Here is an 18,946-nt window from a genome sequence, read left to right as displayed (position 1 = left end):
TTTTTAGAATTGACTAATTTCAAAAATATATGGCTGTATGCTCTGAAAACCAATCAATGGTTTTTGTAGTTTTCTGAAAAATGCATTGAAAAATATGTATCAAGAAATCTAGGGAGCAATTTATAACATATAGCTGGGAAAGAAAAAGAAATCACTGTGCAACTTACCACTTCTTCATGGGTAGAGCCTTCTACACTTATGCCGTTAACCTAAACATCATAAAGGGATTATTTGAAACATTAGGAAAATAATATGAAGCATTTATTATAAGCATTAAAAGCAACATATTTTACAGTAAGTGTATAGAATAAACTGACCTGTATTACGGCATCTCCAATAAACAGCATTCCTGACTGGTCTGCTGCAGAATTATAAAAGAATCACAAATTATTTGAGAGACTTAAAAATTTTTTACACTGCTACAAAAGTGTTATTTTTGTGAAAGTTAGTGCTGAAATAACATCACAGTAATTCACTGAAAAAATGGTACGGTTTCTAAGAAAATTATGAAAGCTTCTTTTCATTAACAAAAGATTATCCTATAAGAACACAATTATGGTTTCTCATTAATGATAGATTTCATTAAAATATGGAGGAAGCACGATCCTTATTTAACAAAGTAGAAATTCTGCTTTGTTTTTTCTTCCTGAAAATATGTCCATAGAATGTAATGATCAAAGGAGATGAGGTAGGAATTTAATTAAGTGTGAACTTGAATCCAGTCCACCGAAGTATTAGTTCAGCTGCAAAATAAAATTAACGTGGATGCCAACTCATAGTGTAGTGAAGAAGCATAAATTGCTGTACTACTTATTGGAAGGATCACACTCTTGTTTCATAGGCTTATGCTACTACAGATGAATATAAATTTCCATATGTTTTAAATATTTTTATTGAATATTTCTATAATTGGGAAGGGAATGAATTATTGAAAGCTAAGAACTTTATCAGTTATTATCTGTGAAGGAGAAGTGGGATATGTAAAATTTTTAAGTAAAGGAAAAAAGTATATTGTGTTCAATCCACAGTGTACCAATAAACACCAATGCCTCCCTTTCCAACAGGACCACAAATATGGAAAGCCTTTTAGGGAATGTTTGAGGGATTTTTTTAAAAATGAGGATTTTTTATATTTGCTTCTAAGTGTACTTTAGTAATTGGCATTGTCCAGAGAACAAACTAGAGACAAAACTATATTGTACCATTATTTATTGATATGATTTATAAAGCCCACATTTTGCTCAAGTGAATCAGGACCATTTACAAGAATTAAAAACCACAGAAGCCCACAATGTAGAGGAACTACAATTCCACAATTCACAAAAAGCCCTCAACAACAGCACACCTCATCCACCCCTCTAAATGCCTGAGCAAACAGATCTTCGGTGTCTCATGAAAGCTGAAGGAGTTGGGCCATCTGAAGATCCAGGGTGATGGAGGAGGGGCTGACTCTGGAATCCAACACGACGGTCTTGTTTAGAAGGAATCCAGAGCAGGTTTCATTAGATCTGGTGGAGTAACAGTTGAAACAATGGGAGAGAAGCAACCCCATAGAGAGTCTGGCTCTAGGACACGGAGGGCTTTATAGGCTATCACTGCACCCTGAATTGCACATGGAAAGTTACTGGGAGTCAGTGCAGCTCATAGAGAAAAGGTTTATTATGGCACAAATAAACCTTTGCCCATATTGCTGCCTTCTGGATCAGCTGCTCCTTCTGAGTGTTCTCCAAAGCACATACAATAATCTCTTTTTTTAACGCCCTGCACCTTTCCTCCTTTTGCCTTCTCTATATCCTAGAAGTGAGGAACAGATGTTGCAGTTCCAATTATCCTGGCCAGTGGTGAGGAAGGCTAAATATCTGGATTCTAGCCTGTGTTGGATAGCAGAAAGGAAAATCCTTATAGAAACATCCGAATGCAAGGGTCACAGCTGGATCCCGAGTTCAGGAGTAAATGAGGGGGGGGAAGCTATTTCTATTGCTCAGTAACAAAACGAAGTGACTTTCTACTGACATCTTGCTTGCTACTGGGCTGAACAGCTGAAAAACCTCTATTTGATTCTTTTCATTCACCAATTCTTTCCTTTCTATTTGGGCAAAATTAATCAGACAATGTAACATGATGGCTTTTAAAGTAGACCGGACACATTTCCAGAGACTAAGTATATCACCTCTGCTAATTGTGTTGGCTTTATGCGACATTGGGTTTTGCAAAGGTCCCTTGTTGGGATAGAAAAATCTTTAGCCTGAATTAGCAGGACTCTTAACTTTTTACTTAATTTGTCTTATTGGCTAGGTTGTCCCAGACAATTTGGGTGGTCACCTGTTCAATTATGGTAGGGGAAAAAATTACCTGAGAATTGTTACATCCACACTGAACAGCAAGCATCCAAATGTCTGAATGGTGTTTAACAACTAAGTATAATATTTCTATTTGATTGAAATGTTTAGCCGAGTTTCCACTCTATCTTTTGAAATACTGGAGAGAATATGTTTCAGTACAGACTCTGGAGTTGCTTAACAAAAGGGACAGTTGATCTGTATGTGTAGATTACAGATGTAGATTATAGCTACAGATAATGTATCTATATGTATACATCCAGGATAAGGAACCTTTTATTTAAGATTTACATGACCAATCATTATGAGTTGCTTTTATTTTGAGGAAAACAAGTACATTCTGTATTGTTTCAATTTGTGATTAGTGCCCTCTGTAAAAAATATTGCTCTTTATTGTTCTTTTATTTTGATTTTCTGTATAAAGGAAAGTGAGACTTGAATATTTTTCCTGAACATTAAAAAAATGGAGAATTGCATATTATGGGCCAAAATTATGGGGTGTTGATGGAGTGGATAGAAATAGGAGAAAATTATAATCCAAAAAACATTAGTAAGTTTTAAACCAACTATCTCGTAGAAAAATGACTACAATTGAACATATAATAAAAGCTAAGCTGCATTGTCACTAACGGTTAGCAATTTGCTGTTACCACTCTTGTAGTTAAAACGACTATGAATATTGTTGTAATGTTCTAAAGTTAATGCTTGAGTATTTTGTAGCTAAAATGGCAAATGATAATAATAATAATAATAAAGATAAGCGAAGAGAGGAACTGAAGCTGTTACACCAAATCATGCAACTTTCAGCAGGCAATAGAATAAAGGGCTCCTCTCTTAATCTCAAAGATATTATTATTCTTTTATTATTTATTTCTTCTTAACCCACATTTATTATTTTTATAAATAACTCAAGGTTACCGAGTTATCCATCAACACAATTTCCTGTGCACTTTAAAAATCCATCAAGCAAGCTGTCAAATCTGTAATCCTTTTTTTAAAAAAAAATTCAGCATGTATAGCAAGCCAAAAAACCAGAAGGCAAATTAGCCACCTGACTAATATATTCACAATATTTTACCTCCTCCTCATGAACGACAAAACTAAACTATACTTTGGCTAGAAACAAATAATGGGAATAATACTGGCAGAGGATATATATATATATATATTTCATTTTTCATTTTAATTTATTTTCATTTTAATTTATTTGTATGCCGCCCTTGAAAAAAAATGAAAAAAATGAAATATATATATTTTACTTCCCACTGAATGTAAGAAGATGATCCAAACTTTACTTTCTCGAGTCTAAGCTTTAATTTTAAGAAACGTATTTAACTACTGTTGCTTATGCCCCAATACCTCCATCTGTTTCGTAATGACACTTCCAGTTTAATAAGAAGCTTCCTAACAGCTTGTTTTTAGTGTCTCACTCTGAAATCCTAACATTTTAGACAGCAGGGAAAACTTTCTTAACTTGACAGGAATTGGTATGAGTGACAAAATTAACCATCCTCCTTCTCTTATTTCCCCACTTCCAATGTTTGTCTTTGGCCCAGTTCAGTCCCAGTGACGGATACAAGGCTGAATCAGTGATATAAGGATGTCGCAAGCACTTCCTACTCCGCTAATCTTTTTCTATTGGGAGAACTGTTACTTTTACATCCAAACTAGGTCTACTGGAGGCTTGACACACTCATCTCGACATATTAAAAACAATTTTAAAATTGCGCCACTGAATTTCAAGAGCATAATTTGGTGTAGGTTCAGAGACCACTAAAAATGAATACCTGGAACTGCAACTGTTAGGCGCACTCTGGTCTTCTGGAAAAGCCATTACACCATCAAGAGAGCTCAGAATGTGGGCATTAGATATGGAACACGGAGTAACATTATGTTCATTTGTCCATTCTTGGCTTTTATGATCTGTACGACTGAATCTGCCTTTGGAAGGGTGCCAGAGCAGCACTAATGAGGGAGATCCAGGATCTCTCCTAAGCCCTTATATCGCATCCCATCCCAATTTCAGGCTATTCAAGTGAGACTAAAAGTAGGAGTGAAGGTTTACCTGCGAGGAATACAGAGTGGCTTGTTCCACAGAAGCTATCATAGATTAATATAATGATGTTTCTCTTGTGATTTCTTGCTACCTCTGGATAATGGAAAAACTCATGCTGCCAACCTGATCATGTTATTTTAAATGTACTTTATCTTGTAGCTGTGTCCTGTTTTTCCCCAGATGCCACATCAATCAAAACAGAGCTTCACAGGTTTTATTTTCAGCCTCGCAGTTAGTGTATTAGTATGGTGCTCAAATATAAGCTTACTGTAGCGTGTGATAAGAAAGACTATTTGCAATACCAAAATATTAACCTGAAATAGCACTAAGGGAGAAAAGCAAGAAAGGATTAGGGATTTAAGTCCTTCAACTTAATAAACTCTGACCACACAATAGTGTACAAAGGATCTTCTAAATGATTTATAAACTCCTAAAGCAATTGCAGTTCATTACACATATTCCACTCTTCCATTAGGAAGTCCAGCAGGGCTGACAAAGCTTCCCTGGTCAAGACCACTGCCAAGGACGGACCATAATGGACTCTAAAGCAATAACATATAAGTGACAGCAATCCCACTTTCTCCGCGTACATAAGACCACCGTACTGTAGCTGATAAAGACCAGTTGTAATTCTGTCTCCCCCCCCCCTCTCTGTCACCCACACACCTTTTGAGACTCAAAAAAGGCATGACTCTATTGCAACATCTTTAAAAGGTTTCTTTGTGTCCTACCCTATTTTAAACCAAGATGAAGTGAGGTTAATTTGAGGGAGTGGGTTGTCATGGTTCCCTCTTTCACATGACTGTGTCATAGTTTCTGCATTTTCCCTTTTTGATGGCTTACTCATTTCTCCTCTACATCCAAGGTCAACTCTACATACTTTTACACTAACTGCATCCCAAAGTTTTAATCAATAAAAAAAGAAATACAACCATTAAGGGGAAATTCAGCCCTCCCATTCTCATAGTGAAACATCTGCATTAATTGTCTGCTGTTTCCTTGACTCCTTTCTAGATACCGAAGTTAGGTAAAGGGTTGACTAATAAGATGTTTGATTATGAACTTATGAACTCCAGGCAACTACCAACGCATCTTTTCAGGAGGGGTCTTTCCCGCAACCATTGAAGGAAGCGGTGGTGAGACCCCTCCTCAAGAAGCCTTCCCTGGATCCAGCCATCCTGAAAAACTACCGTCCTGTCTCCAACCTTCCTTTTCTGGGGAAGGTTGTTGAGAAGGTGGTGGCGCTTCAACTCCGATGGACCTTGAATGAAGTGGATTATCTAGACTCCTTTCAATCTGGTTTCAAGCCTGGGTACAGCACAGAAACCGCTTTGGTCGCACTGATCGATGATCTCTCACGGGCTAGGGATAGAGGGCTTTCCTCTATCCTGGTGCTTCTTGACCTCTCAGCTGCTTTCGATACCATCGACCCTGGTATCCTTCTGCGACATCTGGAGGAGGTGGGAGTGAGAGGCACCATTTTACGGTGGTTCTCCTCTTACCTCTCCGACAGGTCGCAGTCGTGTTGGTCGGGGGGCAGAGATCGACCCCTAGGCCCTTCAAATGTGGGGTGCCGCAGGGTTCAGTCTTGTCCCCCCTCCTATTTAACATCTACATAAAACTGCTGGGTGAGATCATACGACAGCACGGGATAAAGTACCATCAATATGCAGATGATACACAACTGTATGTATCTGCCCCGTGCCAACTCAGTGTAGCGGCGGACGTGATATGATGGAAGCTGTCAGGATCTGGATGGGGATGAACAAGTTGGTGCTCAATCTTGATAAGACTGAGTGGCTTTGGATGTTGCCCCCGAAGGACAGCCCAGACAGTCCGTCCTTGATCCTGGGGGACGAAAACTTACACCCCTCAGAGAGGGCCCGCAACTTGGGGGTCTTCTTGGATTCGCAGCTGACACTGGAACACCATCTGTCAGCTGTGACCAGGGGGGCCTTTGCCCAGGTTTGCCTGGTGCACCAACTGCGGCCCTATTTGGACTGGGGGGCACTTCAAACGGTCACTTAAGCCCTTGTCACCTCAAGTCTAGATTATTGCAATGCGCTCTACATGGGGCTTCCCTTGAAAAGCGTTCGGAAACTACAGCTGGTCCAGAATGCAGCGGTGCGAGCGATATTGGGTGTACTGAGGTACACCCATGTTACACCTGTCCTCCGCGAGCTGCACTGGTTACCAATTGGTCTCCGGACGCAATTCAAGGTGTTGGTTATTACCTTTAAAGCCATACATGGCTCAGGATCAGCGTACCTGCGAGACCGCCTACTGCCACATACCTCCCAACAGCCGATAAAATCCCACATATTGGGCCTCCTTTGGATGCCGTCAGCCGGACAGTGTTGGCTGGCGGGCCCCCGGAGGAGAGCCTTCTCTGTGGCTGCTCCGACTCTTTGGAATCAGCTACCCCCAGAGGTCCGGACCTTACCCACTCTCATGGCCTTCAGGAAAGCTGTAAAAACCTGGCTGTTCCGGCAGGCCTGGGGCTGTTGACCTTATTGTTAAGGTCCAGCCCTGATTAGAACGTATGCGTGTTGTGAATTTTAAACTATTCTTTTTATTTTTATTTTCTTTTTTCTGCCTTCTTTGTAAGCCGCCCGGAGTCCTTCGGGATTGGGCGGTCTATAAATTTAATAAATAAATAAATAATAAATAAATTTAAGATTTTCACAGAGATAGGACATATCTTTCGGGGGTTTGCTTTGCTTGCTGAGGCCCTTTTCTGGAATATGTGAAAAAAATATTTTCTCCGGTCTTGCTTCCAAACTGCATGGTCCATAACCTCTTGGGAATTGTGATTTTCTTCACCTATCCTACTTCAAGATCAGCCATTCAAATAATTCATTATGAAAATAAAAATGGTAGTTGCTGTTGATATGCTTTCATAAAACTCTCTCCAAATAATAATTTGTATTTAAATACCTTTATACAGCTTTTGGGTGAAAGCAAACCTTTTCAAGACAAGATAATGATCTTCTAGGTAGGCTGGGCAGGTTCTCTATTATATTTTCAAATGTAATGCCTTTAGAAATTATCCTAAAACATTTTTTCAGTTTTTAAGCCTTAAACTTCATCTACTTTTTAACTATAGGAATTCATGGAACCAACCCTTTTGGTCTTTTTAGTTCACAACTCTTTTATTCTAATACAGTATTTGGTAGAAAGGAAATAAAGCTCTTCTTGAGCAATTATAAAGTTCTCTTAACATCTGAAAATAGAAAGGTTAGTGTAACGTACACAGGCATGTTAGCACTAGAGGTAACCGAACTGAATAACATGACAGAATCTACTGAGTTTTATAAAAGGATAAATCTTCTGAATGGTTCACTGGAACGAGATGTCAACAAAAGAACTTAATATTTCTTGCTTTAGGACAATACAAAGGAGTCAAGAGCGAAAGGAATGTGCACACAGCCAACAGACGGAATGCCCTTCTGTAGAATAATGTAGGTCAAAAATTATATTTTGGGATAGTTAACAAGTGAAAACAATTGTATTTTTCTTTCAAAGTATTTTATCATCCCATGAATGTCAGCATTTTTGCTCCCGCTAAATATAGGTTTCCACTATACCTCTTCACAACTCTAGCTCACTAAGTAACTGCAATGCCCCATATAGACACAATAATTCTTTTGTGTTGTAAATATTTTTATAGGTGATTTGTCTGTTAATACACAAAAACTGAGGAAAGCTGATTTCGGCACAGTATACTAACTGCACAGGCATTTTGGGATAGACCAAAACGTGGCCTGTGAGTCAGAACTAGGAAATAAATGAAATGGAATGTAAATGAAATTCCAATCGTGAAGTTCTGACTCTGATGCTGAAGCTCCATCCGATTGTCTCCCCCTCTTCTGAATCTGATCAGAACTCATTCATTTACTGCTTCAGATAATGGTCATCTATGTTTGAACACAGACAAACCAATTTCTGGCATGTGTTAAACTCTATGGATGTTTCTTGAAGAATATGGAATTTGCTATAGCTATTAAAGAAGAACTTTTAGTTTACGTGAGAGCCTTCAATTCAGTCTTGGCTCCTGGCACCCAGACAAGTCTACACAGTTTTCCAGAGGTGGGATTCAAAAAATTTTACTACCGGTTCTGTGGGTGTGGTTTGGTGGGTGTGGCTTGATTTGGTGGACATGGCAGCAGAAGGATACTTTAAAATCCCCATTTCCACCCCACCCCACCAACCTGCTTTCCAGCTCCATTCTCCTGTGCAGAGCAACAGAAGACCCAGCCAATCAGCTGGGACTTATGAGGCAGAGAATAGATGGGGGCGGGGCCAGTCAGAGGTGGTATTTGCGGGTTCTCCGAACCACTCAAAATTCCCGCTACTGGTTCTCCAGAACCGGTCAGAACTTGCTGAATGCCACCTCTGCAGTTTCCTCTGTAAGATTTTTGGAAGTGGTTTGCTGTGACTTCTTCCCTAACCCCGAGAGAGAATAAATAAATCCCCTCAGCTGGCTCCATACCAAAAAGAGGACTAGAACTCAGCCTCTTGGTTTCTAGCTTGCTGCCTTCACCTCTAAATCAAATATTGAGTCTATGTAGAATGGTAGACATGAGCTCCGGTTTTAAGCATCCTTTGTCTTTTTGGCATGTACAGAACTGGGAAATGTTTGGAGGATATTAGAATAGTAGTATCCTGTTTACATTTGCAGACGTATCTACGGTTTCTCTCTGCCTCCTTACACTTTGACACTGTAGCCTGGATCTTGTCCTAAATCAGTCTTTCACAACCAGTTTACCCTCCAGTTATGTTTTATAATTCTCAGTCAGGCAAAGATGGAAATTCTAAGTGCTGAACATTGTGGAGGGAGTGATAGCCTGGAAAATCATGCTCTCAGTAATAAATATGGACATTATTATACATTTGTTTTTACAGTATATTTTAATCCCCCTCTTAATACTGAGATATGTAATTGTTCATAAATTACACATCTCAGTAAATGTAATATGTATTTGAGTTCATATATTAAACATCATAAATGGGAATTGGTTCAAATGAAAACGCGAAACAATTTTACAAACTTGCTGTAATCATACTGTAATAACCAAATCCCACTCAAGTAGACTGAATAGACAACGTAAAGCTTTATGCAATCTTACTGAGTAAGCAATAAATTGACATTACTTTTTAATAAGACAGGCCACTTTTTCCAGCAGAAATTAGACTGCCAAACAGCTAGTATTCATCTTATTCTCTCTCACATTTGACAGTAGCATACTTTGGCGAATTAAACACCTGATATTGGGTCAGCAAAGATTGTGTTTTTTCTTAATTGCCTGACTTTTATGATAATCAAAAGCATAACAATATTTAGAAGCATGCAATGTCTGTAAACCCAGAGAAAAGCATCTGCTGTATAGTTTACACTCATACAACATACACATACAAATAAATGTCCCAGCAATAAAATATCCCAAGCTTCTGCTTCATAACAAGCCTCTCTCAGCATCTGCAGATTTACTTCCAGCCTGGCTTGATTAGGTTGGATTGGAAGACTATGCAGACAATTCCCCCCCCCCCCCATTGAAATGTCTATTTGTTTATATCCTATTGCTTACTTATTTACTTACTTGCAGCACTTGCTTACTTAGAGGTAACTTAAGGCAGCAAACATACCTAACGTTCCTTCCTCCTCCTATTTTCCCCACAAGAACTTAGGTGAGGAGGGGTTTGGGCTGAGTGAGGGTGAACCTAGCCAGCTTTTATGCTTTTCAGGTGGGATTAGGATTTGAAAGTCTCCTGTTTTCTGGCCCAGTTCCTGAACCACAAGACTCAACTGGGGTGGTGGGGTTTTTTTTGTTTTTGGTTCTACTCTTACATTTCGCCGTCATATTCTATTTCCTTCTTATATATTGCAAGTAGTATTTTCTTTTTTTCCTCTTTGTTAAAGAAGACCACTTTTTTCCCCCCTCAGAAGCTATTTTTATGCCTTGTCTCAATGTACTTGATCGCTATGGATACCACATTAAAGGCATCAAAATGATGTAGAGAATCAGAGGAATTGTGATCAATTCTTGCCTTGATCCCTTGGGAAGTGGGTGATTGAATTAGATCTCACATCTAGAGAGCTTTGAAAAATCTCCTCCTCTGGAGGAGCAACATAAGTTATTGGACATGGAACCGCTGTGCATTTGCTCCCTCTTTCTTCCCACAGACACACACACAGGCCATATTCATACAGGAACACAGATGGTTACGCTGTCCCTCCTACTCAAGAGACCCTGGGTTGTTCTCCATTCCTTAATTCCCCCTTACTGCCACGAATGGTTGCAAATGCAGGTAGTCCTCAACTTACAACAGTTCATTTAATGACTGCTGGAAGTTACAATGGGATTGGGGAAAAAGTGACTTATGACTGTTTTTCCACACTTATTACCGCTGCAGCATCCCTGCGGGTCGTGTGATCAGAATTCAGATGCTTGGAAAATGGTTCACATTTATGACGGTTGCAGTATCCTGGGATCACGTGATCACCTCCTGTGACCTTCCGACAAGCAAAGTCAATGGGGAAGCCAGGTTCACTTAACAACCATGTCACTAACTTAACCATTTCAGTGACTCACTTAACAACTATGGCAAGAAAAGTAATAAAGTGGGGTGAAACTCACTTAACTAATGTTTCAGTTAACAACAGAAATGTTGGGCTCAACTGTGGCCATAAATTGAGGACTACCTGTACACTGGGTGTTGCTGGGCGCGTGTCATAAAGGAAGCTGGAAGATTAATATCTACTGTATCTATTTCCTGCTGATCATTGTAGCAAGCAAACTGACTGTCAAAATCATATTTTCTGGATCTGACAGCTGATTTTTGGCATGCCCAATAATGCAAAACAGAGACAGAGGGCACTGATCACAGGGAGCTCCGTTTGAGAGCGGCCGTGTTTGTTTGGGTAAATTGGTCACATCCTAAGGGAAACTTTACAAGGGGGTAGAAATATAAATGGTACTCTACAAATTCATGAAAAGGCGTCACACAAAATGTGACCGAAACCATTTTTCCATTTTTCCAGAATGCAGAACATAGAATGATGGATTTAAATTACAGGAAACCAAGAATTACAGGTAGACCTCAACTTACAACAGTTCATTTAGTAACCAAAGTTACGACAGCATTGAAAAAAGTGACTTATGACCCTTTTTTCACAGCTACAACCATTGCAGGATCCCCAGGATCATTTGATGGAAATTCAGATGCTTGGCAACTGGTTCATACTTATGACGGTTGCACCTTTTGCAACCTTCTGATAAGCAAAGTCAGTGAGGAAGCCAGATTTGCTTAACAACCAGGTTACTAACTTATCAGCTGCAGTGATTCACTTAACAACTGTGGGAAGAAAGATCGTAAAATGGGGAAAAACTCACTTAACAAATGCCTCACTTAACAACAGAAATTTTGGGCTCAGTTGTGGTTATAAGTCAAGGACTACTGCATGGATGTTAAGGGAAAAAAGTTCCTAACAATAGACAAAATACGGAAGGAGGTGCTGGATTCCCATATCACACTGGAGATGTTCAAGTAGAGGCTAAATAGTAATCTTTGGGGTTGTATTTAATTTAGATTCCTTCAGTGAAAAGGAGATTTGATTCACTGGTCTAAATGACCTCTTTCAAATTTTTAATTTGAAGCGCATAAGAACTGCAGCTAGAAAGCCTGGCCTTAGGTATGCTCCTACATATCAAGAACTTGTAAGTAGAAATCTGCTTACCAAAACTGGGGACATCATTTGAAAATGAACAAAGTGGAAAGAGTGGAAATCTAGAGAGTACAAAATAAGTTTGGAAGGGCAGTATCCAGGGAGACCACATTTTCAATTTAAAGATGTGCCTAGTTTGGTATATCATTCTCACGCAATATATGACTTTTTTCTACATTCTTCTAGCATTTCTAGGTGGCTTGCTGAAAATTGAAATCTTCCATCCCAGTATGGCCTGATTAAGAATAATAAAATCCACTTTGCATCTTAGCAAAAGCCACCTTGCTTTTTCACAGAATGTTCAGAAGAAAATCCTTGTGCAACGTGTTTTATTTTTCCTTTGTCAATCCGAATCTTTCAAAAACTGAACAAGGAAGGAAGATGCCCACAATTTAGGAAGATGTTAACGCAATTGAAGAAGACTAAAGGAAATAAACACAAACATAGATTGTCCTCAACAATACAACTTTATTTCGGGAAGAAGGCGGGGCTTAGCAGTGAGAAGACGGAGTTTCAGGCTATTCCTGAAATTCCTCTATTCTGAAGGATTTTTGGATGGGTTCTTTGAACTCTAGCTGTCCCGGAGACGACAGTGAAGGTGAGGAGAGACCCAGGACCTCAGAGACACCCGCAAAGTCTCTGGGGGGGGTATTAACTCCTCGTGCCAATTCCTTTCTGGATTAGCTGCGTGCTAACTGAAACTGCAGGTTGCCCCTAAGAATGGCAGAAGTGATGTCATCTGGTAAGCTGATTTTATTACTCAAGAGAGACTGTCCGCGCTAAAAGCCTAAACTAATTGAAACCATAAAATAGAAGAATCTAGCGGTGAATTGGTCTTTTTTTAATGGATTTATGGCTGGTGGCTACCTTATTTCTTAAATGCTTCAAGGAATGCTTCGGCAACCCCCCTCACTGACTCTTTTTAAGTGGATCGTAAAGTCAACTTTCTACTAATTAGCCTGTTACGATCTGACATCTTTACTACCTGGCTGTGTTTACGATCAGATAAGATTGCACAGTTTTCAGCGTGTTTATATTTGGAATTTCTAACTGCGACACATCATGGCGTCATAAAGAGCCATAAAGAAGATTCATTTAAAGAGACAGAGTGCAGGAGAAATGGAAACTCCACCCTGGAGAATTAAAGTCAATCTGAAAAATTTTACAAGCCCGGGACAACATTATTATTTCATCACTGACATTCAGAGCCAAAAGGTGCGAAGATATTTTTGTTTGGACTTGCTTATAAAAACATTTGGTAAATTTATTCAACGAATGGCAACTGGATTAAGATGATTTTGCTGTTGGAGGGACACAGGCTGACAGATGCAAGAATAATTTAAAATTAGCTAAATCTGATTATTTTAATTTGCAATAGATATAGCTGAATAATAATTGATATTGATGGTAATGTATATAATGTGGAATTGGCTGATAGATTGAAGAAATCTAGCTAATCTAATTGCTCTCTTTGTAACAGATATAGCTGAATAATAATTGATATTGATAGTAATGTATATAATGTGGAGTCGATATGATAAATAACAATTGGATATGAGAAAACATTTTTGGATTATACATAAAGAGTATTAATTACAATAACTACCACTATTATAAAAACTAAATAAAATACATACAATCAAATGTTAATCAACACTGGGAAAATGTTATGATATATGATATAACTAAATATTATGGATGTTCAGCTAAAATAGGATATGAGGATTTGATGTAAATAGAGGACTTTATAAGTAGTAAATGAAATGTCAGCATGTGTTATGGATTAATTCTTTGGTATAGCTAAGGATGAAGGATGTTTAAATAACTATAGGTAATTAAAACTGGAGGTATAATGATGTTAATATGGTAAACATTTGAGTTAAGATATTTGAATTAATATGAATTAATGGAAGAGAAGCACCAAAACATGTTGTAACCAGCTGATATACTTCTTTTTTTTAAATAGATACCTGTGTTTTGTTCTTTTTCCCTGCCTGTCGTGTTTTTTTTTTGTCCTTTTTTCTTTTTTTTTTGGCCTTTTCTTTTTGATTTTTTCTTTTCCCACTGGTGTGGGCAGGTATTGTTCAAGATTATTACTTGTATTAATACTTTTAAATAATAATTACAGTCAAATGAAAATGGATATATAATAATGCTTAAGTTAATATGAGTTATGTTTGTTGACCGTGGAGGATCTGTAATCGACTGATACATTTTCTACAGATGTAAAGAAAGATGCTGTACTTGTTTCAATTAAAATTAAAAAACATTTATTTAAAAAACAATACAACTTTATTTCTTAAGCAATCAGAAACCAATATGTCAGAATAATGTATGAAGCTTCAATTTAAAAAAATCCTATATTTTTTTAAGCATCCTTCTGGGAGTTGGCTATTCTTTAGGGACCATACTTACTGATTTTTTTTTTAAAAAAGAAACTTATAGACAATTATTGTGTTGTTAATGCTTTCTTTATACTCTGAAATTTTGTTTTTTTTTTCATTTAAGCTTTCTTCATTTGTGTTCATAATGGCAACTTTTGTGAGTGTTCTTACAATGTTCTAAGCTTTTTCTCAAATACTCAAAATGTTCATTCATTTTATAACATGAATGAACAAACAGAAATATTATTTTTGTGGCCTTTGGAGGCCCTTTGACCAAAACTAATAAAAACTAAGAGCAGAGTTCTGCCATTTTGCGGGGAAAAAAGTATAGTGGATGCTCCACAGTAGGCATAAAAAGCCCAGCTAGGGGGAACTTCCTCCTCAGTCTCTCTGTCTGATGTAGCCCCATTAACTTTGCAACTTCTGAACTCCTAAAAAGCTTAGGCGTTGCTGTTGGCTATTAAAAAGTTGATTACCCTCTGATTAATATAAATGATAATTCTTTTCCCAAAGTTTATAATAACTATTTTGGGCAGATTCTATATACACAACATATTCTCTAATTAATTGTATGTGGGTATTCCATGCAACTTCCTTGCGATACAGCTGCGTCCATCACTAAATTGCCCTCCTACTTCACAGGATTGTTTCAGAGTGAGAAGATGATAAGTTTCTACTATAGATTTAGAATTTGGAACATGTGTGTGTGTGTGCGGACATACGTGTATGCTTGCTTGTATAGTGAATGAAAACTGCAATTATCTATTCTGAATAAAGCACGTCCATTCATTTTTCAGGCAGCTTGTAAAATATATTTAAAAACCTCCTCCTATAGATTAATATTCTGTTCAAGTCTAACAGTTTTAATAAATTTCATTCATGCTCATTGGCTTTAAAATAAGTGGAAAAATAATTGAAGCTGTAATAGAATGTTGATCAATTTATACTAACAGAAAGTAACATGTACAGCAATAAGGAGAGAAATGCAGATGGAACTCCTATAGAAAGTACTGAGACAATTATATTTGACTTTGTTTAATTGCCTATAAAATTGGGACTTTAAAGTCAATCTGGTTGGAATTTAGAAAATTGAGTATCTTGGAAGAGTAAAAAATACAGTGTCCGATAGATGGAAGACATCAATAAAATAAGCCAAAAATAGTTTTTTTTTTTCATTTTCAATTTCAAATCGGTAGAAATGGACACAGCAGAACTAAATAAATGAATAATAAAACAAGTTAGATGGATGGACAAATTAAGTAATTTTTACATTTAAAATATTTGATTTGTTGTAATATATATATCAACATTTAATTGTTACATTTTCATTTATTGTGCAAATAAATAATTGCTTTACCTGCTTGGTCTTTCAGTATTTTTGATATAACAACAGGCACTTTGTGCTCGGCACCACCCTGAAAGAGATGATAAAAATAAAATGTCTTTTATACACAATATGTTATAAAACAACATAATTATAAAATTATACATACCTTTATACTTAAGCCCAAGCCACCAACTGGTTGTCTATGAAGTGTAACGGTTCTGTGCTTTAAAAAATGGTAGAAAAAATAAATTTAGGTGAAAATACAATATTAAATGTAAGCTTAAGAAGTTTATTAATATACTTTGGTTTATGCAAATACTTGATCTAAAAAGTCAAAAGGAGAAAAATATGGCATTTAATCAATGCTAGTCTCAGTGCACTCAAAACGTTTTTAGGGTTATTGATTGGTCAAAGGTTATAGTGTTTCTGTCGTGATGGACTCTTGTGACGAGCCGAAGACAGAGAGTGGAAGTGTGACCTTCCTCCCATATTTGGGCATACCAGGGGTTGTGACTTTAAATATATACCTCTCACCCTGGCTGGCTGATAAGGAGTCGAGCCTTGTAGCTCAATGGTTAACACATCTGTCTGAGAGGCAATAGAGCACAGGTTCGATTCCCAACATAGGGTGTGGCTAGCTGATGAGAGCTAAATAGCTTGAAATAGATCTATACTAGTCTCCCTTTATTTATTTATCAGCATAAATATAACAAATGTAACAAAAAGGCAACAGTAAAAATATTGGGTTTCTGTCTGGATGGTCTCTTGTGACGAGCCGAAGGACAGAGAATGGAAGTGTGACCTTCCTCCCATATTTGGGCATACCAGGGGTTGTGACTTTAAATATATACCTTTCACCCTGGCCTGGCTGATAAGGAGTCGAGCTCTGTAGCTCAATGGTTAACACATCTGCCTAAGAGGCAATAGAGCACAGGTTTGATTCCCAGCAAGGGTATGGCTAGCTGATGAGAGCTAAATAGCTTGAAATAGATCTATACTAGTCTCCCTTTATTTATTTATCAGCATAAATATAACAAATGTAACAAAAAGGCAACAGTAAAAATATTGGGTTTCTGTCTGGATGGTCTCTTGTGACGAGCCGAAGACAGAGAGTGGAAGTGTGACCTTCCTCCCATATTTGGGCATACCAGGGGTTGTGACTTTAAATATATATAATGTCACAACCCCTGGTATGCCCCAATTATGGGAGGAAGCTAATTGCTTCCATTCTCTGTCCATCGGCTCGTCACAAGAGACCATCCAGACAGAAAGCCCAATATTTTACTGTTGCCTTTTTATACAACATACATATATACATACATACATACATACATACATATGCACAAATACAACACACACAGACACAGACACACACAGACACACACAGACACACACAGACACACACACACATACACACACATATATATATATATATATATATATATATATATATGAAATGAATAAATGGTGGAAGGAAGTAACAGATCTGAATGAAAGGGATCTGATTTTGCAGAATGGAGTTAAAAACTAAAGGCAAAAAAGCGAAACGGTGAAAGCAAATTGTCAGAGAGAAAAATTAAAGGATTCGACGGAAAGTGTGGTTATGAAAGCTTATGAATTCATGTATTTGTGAGAGTTTTCTATTATGCTCCAGTAAATGGCAAAAATGAAAGAATCAGGGATGGGGTTTTTGTGAAAAGAAGAAAAGGAACAGGTGGCTTGAATAGATGGGAAATGAAAGGGGTGGGGTGGACAAGACAAGAGAGCAAGGACAAACTGGCCATTCAGAAACCGAAAAATGAAAGGGAATGTTGACTTTCAGTAATTATCTGCTTAGAAATATGTGTTTAAACATGAAATGTCTCTATGGATATGGATATGGAGAAGGAAAGGACAGGAAAGCATAGCCAATTTTATTGCTTATAATGAAAAACTGAGGAAAACTAGTGAAATTAATATTGTCCAAACATGCACGTTCCCTTCTTGGGTTTCTACCAGTGTTGAAAATCCCAAGACTCTGCTGCTTGCACTAACTCTACAACTTGAAAAATTATCCTTTCTCTTGCTGGATGTTTACTAGCAACAAGTATTACCGGTGACCCTCAAATTGTCCCCCCTTCTCTCTAAAGCCAGGAAGTTATTCTTGATGCACCCCCCTTCCAGCTTCCTTGCTCAAAAGGGATGTGGCTGTGTCATCTGACCACCTTTCTTTCAACTGCTGCTGCCAAGCCTACCAGCAAATCTGTTCTCCTCCATAATTGGATTGTGGATGAAAGGGCAGACCTGATTTGCATCACCAAATCAGAGTGGGCAAAGAGGGGAAGCCACTGTGATTGGTTCACTTGGGATCCTCAAAGAGATTTCAAGAAAAAAAGGCAGTGTTTGAATTGATGTACAATTGGTGGAATCAAGAATAGTTTCTAAGGACAGGAAAGTATGGAGAAGTACAGTGAATAATGGTAGAAATTAATTTTACTTTCCCCCCCTTTCTGATGCTATTATCCTTTATTTTTTGCATATTATTTCTCACTTATTTGCATTTGTGTCATGTTTCTCCAAAAAAAGAAAAGCTATTCTAGCTATGTGTACGTGCTAAAGGGAAAGAATTATATTCTATGTTCAGTGCTTGAACTATAGAATGTTTTATAAGAGAAAACGCTGTTCAAGTACTTGTCTACTGAAGCTTTTTTGAAGCTCCATTGAGAGTTCAAACCGTTTCTCTATTCACAAAGTTGAATGGGAGCTTAATATATCATTCAGAAACATTAAATATGATATGCCAAGCACATGTCTCATTAAAAAAAGAGCTGTGATACAAATACTATAGTAACACAGATGCATGAATTTGATTAATACATTTTTTCTTAAATATTTTTCTTGGCCTTTAAACTGTTGCAAAATTAAAAATGCAAATATTGTTTTCAACGAAAACTCCTACTAGATTCTTTCTGCTTGCAATCTTTTACACATCGGATTTAATTTTTTAGTCTAGATCAATCTTCTACCACTTCCATTTGATTATTCTCCCTGTGAACTGGTGTTCCTTTCATTTAACCCATTCCTTATGGCTAATTTCTTAGTATTTTTTGAAGAAAGTACATGTGATAAAAATCT

The 18,946-nt window shown here is 37.5% G+C and overlaps 1 protein-coding gene across 4 annotated transcripts in view; it reads right to left on the bottom strand.

The window, feature by feature from the left end:
- SNTG2 (syntrophin gamma 2) overlaps window positions 1-18,946 on the bottom strand; it is a 228,335-nt gene that overhangs the window by 112,556 nt on the left and 96,833 nt on the right. For 3 of the 4 annotated variants that reach the window (XM_032213408.1, XM_032213409.1, XM_032213410.1), the window contains exons 3-6: window positions 15,999-16,055; window positions 15,863-15,920; window positions 318-361; window positions 168-209 (exon numbers count right to left, since the gene is read on the bottom strand). In XM_032213408.1, the coding sequence (XP_032069299.1) occupies window positions 168-209; window positions 318-361; window positions 15,863-15,920; window positions 15,999-16,055 (201 nt within the window). The remainder of the gene's footprint in view (window positions 1-167; window positions 210-317; window positions 362-15,862; window positions 15,921-15,998; window positions 16,056-18,946) is intronic. The other variant, XM_032213411.1, reaches the window with a different exon arrangement.

This window comes from Thamnophis elegans, chromosome 3, assembly GCF_009769535.1.
Source record: "Thamnophis elegans isolate rThaEle1 chromosome 3, rThaEle1.pri, whole genome shotgun sequence".
NCBI classification, from domain to species: domain Eukaryota; kingdom Metazoa; phylum Chordata; class Lepidosauria; order Squamata; family Colubridae; genus Thamnophis; species Thamnophis elegans.
Note: the sequence above shows the minus strand (reverse complement) of the source record. Positions and strands in the feature narration are given on the sequence as shown.